At 45.4% G+C, this 11,078-nt stretch overlaps 1 protein-coding gene across 1 annotated transcript; it reads left to right on the top strand.

Moving 5' to 3' along the window:
- Nucleotides 1-667: 667 nt before the first annotated feature.
- LOC135913594 (uncharacterized) lies at nucleotides 668-10,798 on the top strand. The gene is made up of 4 exons (XM_070538004.1): nucleotides 668-961; nucleotides 2,341-2,381; nucleotides 8,580-8,686; nucleotides 9,885-10,798. Exons 1-4 carry the CDS (start codon nucleotides 668-670, stop codon nucleotides 10,076-10,078), a joined length of 636 nt encoding a protein of 211 aa, XP_070394105.1. The 3' UTR covers nucleotides 10,079-10,798.
- Nucleotides 10,799-11,078: the final 280 nt, after the last annotated feature.

The raw sequence follows: 11,078 nt of genomic DNA, 5'->3' as shown, positions 1-11,078 counted from the left end.
CTCACGCCGACGGCAGAAATGCGCCTGGCCGCTGGTGGGGCACGCACACACGTTTTCGCTTACGCGCGCGCGATGCCGTCCTTGGTGTCTGTTAGTTAGCTTGTTATCATATGACAATTATTGCGCCGCGACTGACCAGTCGAGGCACATTGTGAGCATTCGCGGGCTTCTTTCACGCTAGGAAAAGCGCTTTTATGCAGGACGTATTGATCAACAGAAAGCTGTATCGGCAGTTTTTCACGTTGCTCTACGATTTTCTCATTGACACTTGTCATCTAACTATAATATTTGAGAAGTTGATTGACTAATTAATTAAGACATATTACGTAAATAGGTGGAATGCAATAAATAATCTGAATATCTCCAAACGACGGCGAACGACATTACCTTGCTTCTGTTATAGGTACGTGGCATTTGCACATTTTTACATGTTGGTGCATGATAGTTGAGCACCCTGGATATTTACATATATTTTGCATGTGCATGGTGTCTACAGAGGAAACTAAAAAAATTGTTAAGTGAAAAAATACGGATGACGAATCTGCCGCTGGTGCGTTAATGTGTTTGTCCTATTGTCAGAATCAACAGAAATAAAGCTAAATAATGATTTAACAGCCGAGCACGTTCCCCACAAAAAAAGGGGGGGGGGCACAACACCGTTTCGGACATGGAGTGCTCGCCCGTGCTCACGTTTCAGGTGTCCCTTCTTCTGGCGTTGCCTGCTGCCCTGTGCGCAACTGGCCCATTTATCTGGAAACAGCCACCGGACCGCTTCATGAATCGCACGCAACTGCCAGCCTTGGATGGTACTCACTTCATCTGCTGGCGACGGGGATCTTCAAAGCCAACTGCTTCGACAGACAGCATAGACTGCACCGTATTTAAACGACCATCCGCATCCGCCACGCTGGGGCACAACACCGTTTCGGACATGGAGTGCTCGCCCGTGCTCACGTTTCAGGTTGGTTACTTGAACCGCTGTTCTTGTCTGAGAAGTAGCAACCGATGTCTTTTTGCGGTGTCGTGCCCCAGTGAGCTAATGTCGTTACTGAAACGTGGCAAAACTTGTTTTCTTTATGCATATGTCGGTAGCGCCTACTTCTATCCGGTGATATAGAATCAAACCCCGGGCCGGATGTGCTGGATAACGTTCTCAAAACCTTGCAACGCATTGAATCCGGCCAGGACGAGATTCGTAATGACCTGCGAGCACTAAAAAATTGGCAGGCGTCAGTTGATGTCGAGCTAAAGCAGTTGTCGACTAGGCTCCGGGCTGTAGAAGTCGATATTGTTTCAATGAAAAGTTCGGTCAAGATACATCGCCCGAATCACTGAATATAGCTAAAGGCATTTCCACACAGCTAAAAACAATACAATCGCGCTGTGAAGACCCAGAAAATAGACTCCGCCGCTGCAACTTGCTATTCTTTGGAATCGCAGATGACAAAGGCGAATCATGGTTATCATCAGAATAAAAAATCATTTACATATGCAACCAACACCTTGGTATCACTATCGATCCAGCTCAAGTAGGCCGCGCGCATCGCCTCGGTCAATACAACGATGAGAAGAATAGACCGGTCATAGTGAAGTTCGCCTTTTTTAAGGATAAGCAGCGCGTAATAGAAAAAAAGGCCACAAGTTCAAGAACACTAATTGTGCTGTTCATGAGGATTTTTCTTTGCAAACCCGTATCGCTCGGCGCAAACTGGTTGACTTCGTAAAAACCAAAAACGCGCAATTTAAGCTAACCCTCGATAAACTAAGAATCGATAACAATGTGTACACATAGCGTCCACCGCTGTAATCCCCCTACCCCGATAGCAAAGACCTAGGCTGGGAACACGTGCCTTTAGGAAAAAACCCAATTCACTACACGAGCGTATCGTGCCCTCGAGCCAATCTATATCATTAACTAACATTCGTAGCATTCTTCCTAAACGCAATGAAGTTTCGTCATACTTAGACGACTGCGAATGTGATGTATTAGCACTTACGGAAACTTGGCTCAGCTCTGAAATTACGGATGGCGAAGTTCTACCCCATTCAAATGTTTACACTATCTATCACAGAGATAGGGACGACAGAAGAGGTGGTGAGGTATTGCTCGCCATAAAAAAAAAAAACGTATCCCGTCATTTCTTGTGCCGATGTCATCCAGTCTCGAAATTCTGTGGGTCAGCGTAACATTTCCCCAATCGAATACAATTTATGGTGTATGCTACAGACCACCCGATAGCTCCTACAATTTCCTTTCCGAATTACACGACAACATTACGTCTATTCAATCCAAATATAACAAAGCTGATATTTTTCTTCTTGGTGACTTTAACTTTCCAGACATTGACTGGCAAAACTTGCGAGGCCAACACGTGCATCTTGTGAGTTCGTTCAACTAACACTTCATTTTTCACTTGTGCAATTAACAAACCAGCCTACTCGTATCAATAATATTTTAGATCTTGTTCTATCATCCGCGCCCGAGAGGGTAAACGCTATCACTTTTACGGATGGGTTCAGTGACCACCGGTTGTTACAATTCACAGTTCATACACCTTCATGCTCACGTCACCTGAAAACTAAACAAGTATTTGATTACAAAAGAGCAAAGGTCAGCGCTATTAACAATGGTATGGAAAGCTTCACGTCCTCATTCTTAGCAACTTTTTCTGAGCGGACAGTGAACGAGAATTGGTGCCTGTACAAAGAAAAGTTAATGGAATTAGCACATGCGCATATACCAAAGGTTGCATTGATAAACAACATGCTGAGTCTCAACTTGTTTCTTTTCTAGTCATTATAGAATGACGACCAGAACAGAAACAATGTAATACGCTTCTAGTTTCTAATGCACAAACTCTGTCATCTGCTCTTTGCAAATCAGCTTGATGGGCATTGTCACCAAGTACCACATCCTCCCTCACAACAATAATTTGCTACATGAAAATAAAAAGAGTTTAGAACGATCAAACGCACTGAGTGCAATTTTGAAGAAATAACACTTCATGTTGACTGACATTCTGGCAGTCACTGTTCATCTTATTATTTATTTACAATACCCTCCGGGACGTATGACATTAAAGAGGGGAGCGCTTACAAAGTAGTAGAGTAAAGCAAACAAACAAACAAGTGTAGTGAGTTCCTGTACTATAAAAATTATCCGCAATTATACAATGTTAGCTAATGTTTTTCACTAAAGTTTGTTATCCGTGATGGCTACGATACTTGAGGGACGGTGGCTCCATTTCTGAGATGTACGGGGGATGGAAGACTAAAAGAAAGACTTCGTGTAGCATGAATAAATTTCTGCCTTACTGCGATGATCTGCGCGGTTTGAAATGTACTGAGGCCGCGGTGCGAAGTCGTCGTGAAGTGGGCTGTGATGGAAAAATTTTATGAACTAGCGAAAGACGGGCGACATTGCGGCGGTTAGCTAGTGCAATAAGTGCTAGGTTAGTTTTCATTGAGGTTATACTCCCAGTACAGTACTAATTAGACATAATAAAATTAGTAAAGTTATTTTGCACTAGTTCAACTGGAGTAATGAAATTAACGCTACTGGAACCCTATAATGCAGATGCACATTGAAGTTTCGAGCATGTAAGAGTCTTATAAACCTGTAGTTTTAAAGTGGACGGCGCTTTGCAAAAGTTACGACGTAAGTACCCGAGCATGTGATTAGCATTGCTCATGATGTACTCTATATTAATGGTCCAATTTAAGATATTATTAATATGTACACCAAGATATGTATATGATATGACAAAATCTAAGGGAACGTTCTTAGGACGGCAAGTGCTAGGATTATAATTAGATCTGAATAAACACAATATTTTACTTAGCATGGAAGCTTGAGCGTGTTGGTGATTCGTTGGACAAGAAGGACACAGCGCGGAGACAGGGCCTGTGCTTGTCGCTCGCTCGTGTCCCCGTTTTTTTTGCACTCTGTTCTTTTTTTCCATTATTTTCCATTTGTTGATTACAAATGGTTCATGTACAGTTTGCATGAAATAATTAACTAGGCTAGCTCTGCACCATAACGGATGGCTAGAAAAGGCAAGTTCACAAAACCCGCCTACTTCACACTTCCCGAACATGAAAAATCACTAAAAACATTCTGTCTTTCTCTTCACACAGCAATTGATAAACCTGAGCCCAGCGTGTTGCCAAAAACGTTTTGGAAATGTGCTCGTAGCAAGTTTGACTTAACATTCAGCGAATAAACAGTGGACGAGTAAGGGAAGCCTCAGTGTGGGGACTTGTCTTCGTCATGGCCCTCACAAATATGTTTGCTTGTTGACACGCTAGCTCGAGGCTGAGGCTTCCCCTGCTTACCTCTGTTACTCATTTGAAGTGTTCATCTCCTTGCAACCTCTTTGCCTTGTTCGAATACACAAGCCCAATTTTTTTTTCAACAAGAAACTCTATATTGCATTTTCCAAGAATCCGTGGCAATAAATTGGGCTTGCTTATATGCTGACCTAGTGTCCTTGTTTATTCACACAATATTTGCAGAAGTCCTTGTTAACACTGTTGTCTCCATAACGTTCTTGCTTTCCTACGAGTTCTCCATTTGTTTGAAAGCCTTTACTGCCGCACCTGAACACTAAATGTGCAGCTGATGTATCAAGAGCAGACAATATATGCTGTAAAATTTGGCATAATTTTTCCCCTTACACTACTTGCCTCTCGCCAGTGTGTCATGAAAACAATGGGACCTTGGAGCTAGAGCTTATTTTGCCGACGGTACAACATTCGGGAGGTAGTGGCCGAATACTACTGCACCAGGGAGGGAAATTCCTGTTCTAATGAGTGAGTGCCTTTGTTGAAGCTTCGTGGGCCTTCCTAATTTGGTTGTGCCTGGAGTAGTATAGCCACACACGCTTTCGGCATCTTTTGCCAGTGTCAGGCGTCACTCCAAGCCTGCAGATGGCGACGGCCAGGGAGCTCCAGAGGGCATTGTGGACGTTCGACGCGGTGGGGTGAAAACGAGTTTCTCCAATCGCCTTTCCTCTCTTACTCGGGCCTGTCATACATATACACGCTGTCACCCCCCCCCCCCCCCCCCCCCCGCGACGCGGTCTGCGCGACAGCAGCAGCCACAGCAGCCCACAGCAGTAGCAGTGGGAAAGTCGAAGGAAGATGCAAAGAAAGCTTCAGTTTTAAAAAACAAAACTACCCAATTATTATTTAAAGGCTAAAAAATCAAATCAAGAACAAAAGCAAGCTAAAAGCATGCGCAACAAAACTTATGATTTCGTCGCCGCCACAGAGCGAATGGGAAAAAACGTCCTTCCGCCACAATATCTTCCGCCGTTTTGATTTTATTGAGTTTTGATTTTTGTCAGCTCTATCTTTTGGTCGCTTACTTTAGTTCACAACGCCACCGCTACTCTTATATCCGTTGCACTGCTACTCTATCCTTCTGCTTGCCCTTCTCTTCCTCTATCACTTGCGGCGTTCTTAGTTACCGTTGCAATATGCATGCACTATAGAAGGTAAAGTTTCCCTTACCTAAGTTTTTATAGGTGTTGCGTCGTGATGTCCTCTGGTGTCATAAGCAGCACTCGCTACAATTGTTATCTGCCATGTACGCATGATGGAGCCGCGACGTCCATGCCTATGCGTCCGTATGAATTCGTTGGCCCAATCAGGTGTGATCACGTCACCTGTGTACCAGCCAAAGTCATGATGCAACCTGTGTTTGAAATGCTGTATAAGTCGAATAAACGTCACGTTGGCCAGACCCTCTCATCCGGAAGAAGCGTCTCCGCCAACCTCACGGCGTCGTCCTTCGGCTTCGGGTGCGACGCTACAATAGGCGTTCTGTGATGGTAGGATAACGAAAAGATAACGCTCAAAGTAAACCGATCATGAGTGAGACAAAGGAATGAGCAACAGAGCTGTCGGTCTCGCATTGCAAGAGTTTAAGTTAACACACCAGGAGAAGCAAAGAAGGATCATGAAAAGAGCAACTCATAAATTGCGAACAAATTTTTATTCCTGTCTTGAAAATTTCAATTTTAGAATTTTAGGGAGAAAATTGTGGAGAATGTGGCAGAGAACCATTAACATAGGGAAGTATCTTCGACGTAATATTTTCGTTTGAATGTGAATAGTTTAATCTGCTCCTCCTTCTCTTCAATCACTCATCAGCATCATCGTTCTTGCGCGAGAGGACACCCGAGTCCCCGTGATTAACCTTTCGGACGGCGTGTACAGCGTACGTTTGCAGGCATCACGAGTGAGTTATACTATTCTCATGAATGTACGCTGGCGTGTTCTTTTAAGCACAAGCATTAGTAGCGTATTTACAGACACGCGGGTGGTCCTATGGCGCACAATGTCGTACTGCCTAGACCAGCATTCCAGATGTACTAAACGCCTGAAACACTAGTGGGTTGATTCAGGCTGTATGCGGGCAAGTGGTGCTGCGCGATGAATTGAAATGGCGCAGCGTGGTTGGGAGATGCTGGTAGCCGCCTAGGTTGACAGCAGGTGGTACGTAGTGCTAGTAAGCGAGTGGAGTTTTTATGCGCCGTCGGAATCGCCCGCCTTCAGGTAGCAGAAAAGGCAACGGGTTGTCCGTTGGCATGACTAATTGCCGCTGCCACTGTGTTCATTCTGTTTCATTCGTTTGTTCCGCAGTTTATCCATTACTTCGGCGGTTGAGGACAGTTTAGATCTAGAAATATCATCGCGCTGATCTCTTCCCTTCACAACAATGCTGTTGAGCGCCCACAAAATGTCGAGAATCTGTTAATTTAGAAGTTCAAGATAAAAATTTGTTGAGGGAAAATGCCTTTAAACCACCGTTTGTTTACAAATCGTTCACAGCACCATGCGTTCTTACTTTTGCAGTGACGCAGTAAGTATATCACACTTCGAGCCCTTAGTTTTCCTCAATAAGAACTGAAAATTTTACTTTGTTAAGGCGCAGCAGCTGTGCTATCATCATGCTCAGTCACGAACGGTGCTTTAAGCTCCGAAGCAGCAGCTTCCACCGCAAGGTAATCACTCAGGGCTGAACACATGACGCCAGTGCTTGTGTCTCGCCGTAAGCTGGTGCCACATTGTTGGACGACAGGCCGCTTGTTTGTATCCAGAAGGAGGAATCCACATCGGTATGGCGGTGGTCTGCCAAGTGAGGTCAACAAAGGTAGAGGAAAATGTCCTAACGAGCAACATACGCAGACCTGACGACATGGTTGAAGTGCGCAGACACGCCTTATACGGTCGCACCCTTGTGAATTTCAGCGGCGAAGCCCCAAGAAAGGCATGATGTCTTGATCGGACACATTGTTTAACGCGGGTGATATCGGTGCCTTTTTCTTAGTCTGCTTGCGTTAAAGCAAGAGGTATGTTTGATAGCATAAGTGTTTGCGCCACCCGCCGTGGTTGCCTAGCGGTTGTGGTGTTGGGCTGCTAGGCAAGAGGTCGCGGGATCAAATCCCGGCCATGCCGGCCACATTTAGATAAGGGTGAAATGCGAAAACACCCGTGTACTTAGATTTAGGTGCATGTTAAAGAACCCCAGGTGGTCCAAATTTCCGGAGCCCCGCACTACGGCGTGCCTCATAATCAGATCCTGGTTTTGGCAAGTAAAACTACATAATTTAATTGTTTGCGCGAAAAAACACGACTGCACAAGAGGCACATTGACAGGACCAGCGCCAACTGAGTTTACTCCGCATCGCGTCACACCTCGGCGCACTCGGTATAGAGCGCTTGCGCAGACGAAGAGCGTAAGAACACATAATTAACCCGCAGCGCGATCGAGGAGGAATGTCTCAGAGTTGTACTACTAGCGGATATACTATACTATATACTATACTATACTATATACTATATACTATACTATATACTATAAGCGGATAAACTACTAGCGGATATACCAAGCTCAACGTTCTTAAGTATGTTAAGAACGTTGGACAAGCTAACCTCAGAATCTGTTCAAAGGAACGAGCCTGCATAGAGTCAATTTTCAACAAAGCTCCCCATGGAAATGCGGCCGCCACGATGGGGATTTGATACCGCAACCTCGGGCTTCAACGCCACAGCCGCTATAACGCCGCTGCAGGTATTCACAAGTTTAATTCAACTACTACGAATAGTGGGCGTGATGGGGAGTGTACTCTCAATTTAATTAAATACCTAGTATATGATACGCAAACGAGAAAGTGAATGTATATGCATTTATGTTACATTCAGTGCGCTTTGGCTGTGCATCTTGATGATGCACATCTAAGTCCTTTCCCACTCTTTTTTGTGATTATTTCATGCTTTCTCGACATTTATTTGTAAACTTAATGTGTACTTACGTTTATGTACACGTGTATAGGATTATAAGTATACCTAGTCAGGTCCAGTCACGAACTTCGTCTTTTCCTCATCTGATTTTTTGAAGGGGTAAAAAGAGATGCCCGAAAGCTCGTGGAAAGTGAGCAGCATGCTCTGTCGGCAGCTCCGTACGGTGACGTATTAAAAGAAGTGAATGAAAGATAAGGGACAAGGGGCGCACGCACCAAAACACCAGTGCTCTCGCGAAGCTGAGCCACACGCGAGCTGTTTCCGTGCAGAGATCCGGGCCGCTGCTGCGCTTGCTGCTGGGCGTTCGTCGGCGCGCTGGCCGTGGCGGCGCTGTCCGCCCTCGTCGTCTTCATGGCCCTCGGAGTGGTGAACATCAGTGAGTGTGCGAGCTAGTTACGGTGGACATTCCGCGATTTCAAGAGTACGGGTTTCTCATAAGACAAACTAAATGTGTTATTTGGTGCAGCGAAAATTTCTGTGGCCAACGTGTCCTTCTGTGTTTGTGCTGAGAAAGAAAAACTCGGAGTTAGGATTTCTTAGCATTTACTGCACATTAATAACCATATAAACATAACCATATAGCCCCTCTGTGGCGGCTGTTTCCCGGCGATCATTTACAAGTATTAAAATGTGCTGGGATTTATTTGCACTGATGAACTAGCGAGATACGAGCTGGAGACCGCTAGGCACACACTACCCGCCGCGCTATAGCCCAATCGCTCGATGTCGTGGGTTGGATCCTGGCCGCATTTCCGTGGGGGCGAAATGCAAGAACGCTCGCGTACTGTACATTCAGTGAACGTTAAATATCACGCGTGGTCGAAATTCGCAATGGTGCGCCTCAATGAAATCGTGGTTCTGGCCTGTGCGTAACACTTCGGAATTTCGGTGGCAGCTCGAAGACGACGACGACGATCCGTGCGCTGATTGATAGAGAGCTCGTGCTGTTGGCTGCTGCTAGACTTATAATCACCTTTGTAATTAAATCTTGTTACATATCTTAATTTAGCTATGTACACAGCGACCATTTCGAACTTGAACTGCTGGCTTTTATTTATTTATTTATTTAATTTATTCATTTATTTACAAGCAATAGAAGTAGTATACAAAAATGGAAAATAAGAGCGCTTAAGAAGTTATATTACCATTAGGTTCGATGAAAGTTCATTACTGGAAAAGAACGGATATGGCCTGGTAAATAAGTTCAAAGGCCTATAGCACGTGGGAAGATAAAGTTTGCGAAAGCTGCGCGACGAATAGTATAAAACTGGCTTTTCGCTTGTCCATTGCGTGGAATGTCTTCGTTATAGATAAATAAAGGTAAACCAACAAAAGGAAGCTACACGTTTGAGAATACATCCATAAGGCTGAGTGGCTGTCGTTAAAACGAGTCCAGAAAATAAATTCACAGCGTCGGCGCTTACGTTCAAAGTGCGCCCTTCGGCGAAGTATCTCGAGCATTAAGTGCCGTTCCTATGCACTCCTGACACGTTATAGCCGTACTCATACAAGGAACGTTCTGTCCTTATACCGACTTAAACTGACTGTCCGAGACGTGCTATTACCGGTTGCAGAGCTGCACTACGTGACAGCCGAGGCCAGGAAGGGCGACGCGACCACCTCATCTGCGAGCGGCAGCGACCAAGCGCTGCCGACGAACCCTGCGGCGAAGACTGCGCGCGTCGACGGGAACGCGCCACGCACGACGGCGGCCGCCAGAGGGCGCAACCCGGGAGACGAGCGCGTCCCGGATCCCCGCCTGAGCTGAGGGCTTCCCGTGCCGCACCTTTGCGAAGGCGCTAGGCTTATTTTTCCTCTCTGATTTCGCCATTTAAACATGCGGCGCTCAAAGTAAGAAGGAGGAGGTGGGCAAGAAACAAAGGCGAGCCCGGAAGAGACGACGGCACGAGATTTCGCAGACACCTGGAAAACATGGCTTAGCGCTCATAAATCTTACGTGACTGAATCTGCCGCACCGCTATCTTGTTCTTTAAAACAACCATACGCTTACAAGCCAAGTGAGTAGGAAAAGGCGCGCCGAAAACCGCAGAAGTGAAACAAACGATGCAAAATTTCGTCGTCTTTCGTCGGCAGCAGTCGTTCCGTGGCCCAAATACGACGTGTACGTGGTCTGTGTTGGCAGAAGGGGCATAATGATTCTGCTATCTATTGTTTATTTTCATAGCTATAGGTATTGGTATGTCACGTATCTGCGCGCAATATGTCGTGTTCGGCACACTAGAACTGAATGTGCATTACAAATACGAATGTGTTATACACACGTCGCCGGCCCACGCAGCATTCGAGGCGCATATAGGCACTATGACGTCATATATGAAGCGATCATCTTGAACTACATTAACGTGTGGGGGATATCTGAACCTTGACGGCTTGACTGTTTCGATGACCGCCCGACTGATTTGTATTCGCGGAATAAAGCAAATCAATCCTTTGACGAAGTGGTTTATAGCACCTTTCTTTATCGGGATTTTGTTGCTTTCTTTATGGAGGATTACGGTGGCTGTGGAGGCGCTATAGATATCTTTCAGTATTTTTACATACGACTCGTCTACACCCTGTTTCCGCAATGCCTCCATGACTGCTGAGGTTTCGACTGAATCACACGCTTTCTCGTAATCAATGAAGGCTACATATGAAGGTACGTTATATTCCGCACATTTTTCTATCACCTAATTTATAGCGTGAATATGGTCTATTGTTGAGTACCCTTTACGGAATCCTGCCTGTTCCTTTGGTTGGTGGAAGAC

Source organism: Dermacentor albipictus, chromosome 4 (assembly GCF_038994185.2).
Source record: "Dermacentor albipictus isolate Rhodes 1998 colony chromosome 4, USDA_Dalb.pri_finalv2, whole genome shotgun sequence".
NCBI lineage: Eukaryota > Metazoa > Arthropoda > Arachnida > Ixodida > Ixodidae > Dermacentor > Dermacentor albipictus.
This window is presented reverse-complemented; position numbering and strand designations above follow the sequence as displayed.

Excerpts from the sequence above, each read along its gene's own strand:
- LOC135913594 (XM_070538004.1), top strand. The coding sequence starts at position 668 with ATGGAGTGCTCGCCCGTGCTCACGTTTCAGGTGTCCCTTCTTCTGGCG. Across the intron at positions 2,382-8,579 it reads GAGGCCAACACGTGCATCTT|AGATCCGGGCCGCTGCTGCG; the intron begins GTGAGTTCGTTC and ends GTTTCCGTGCAG. Across the intron at positions 8,687-9,884 it reads CCTCGGAGTGGTGAACATCA|AGCTGCACTACGTGACAGCC; the intron begins GTGAGTGTGCGA and ends TACCGGTTGCAG.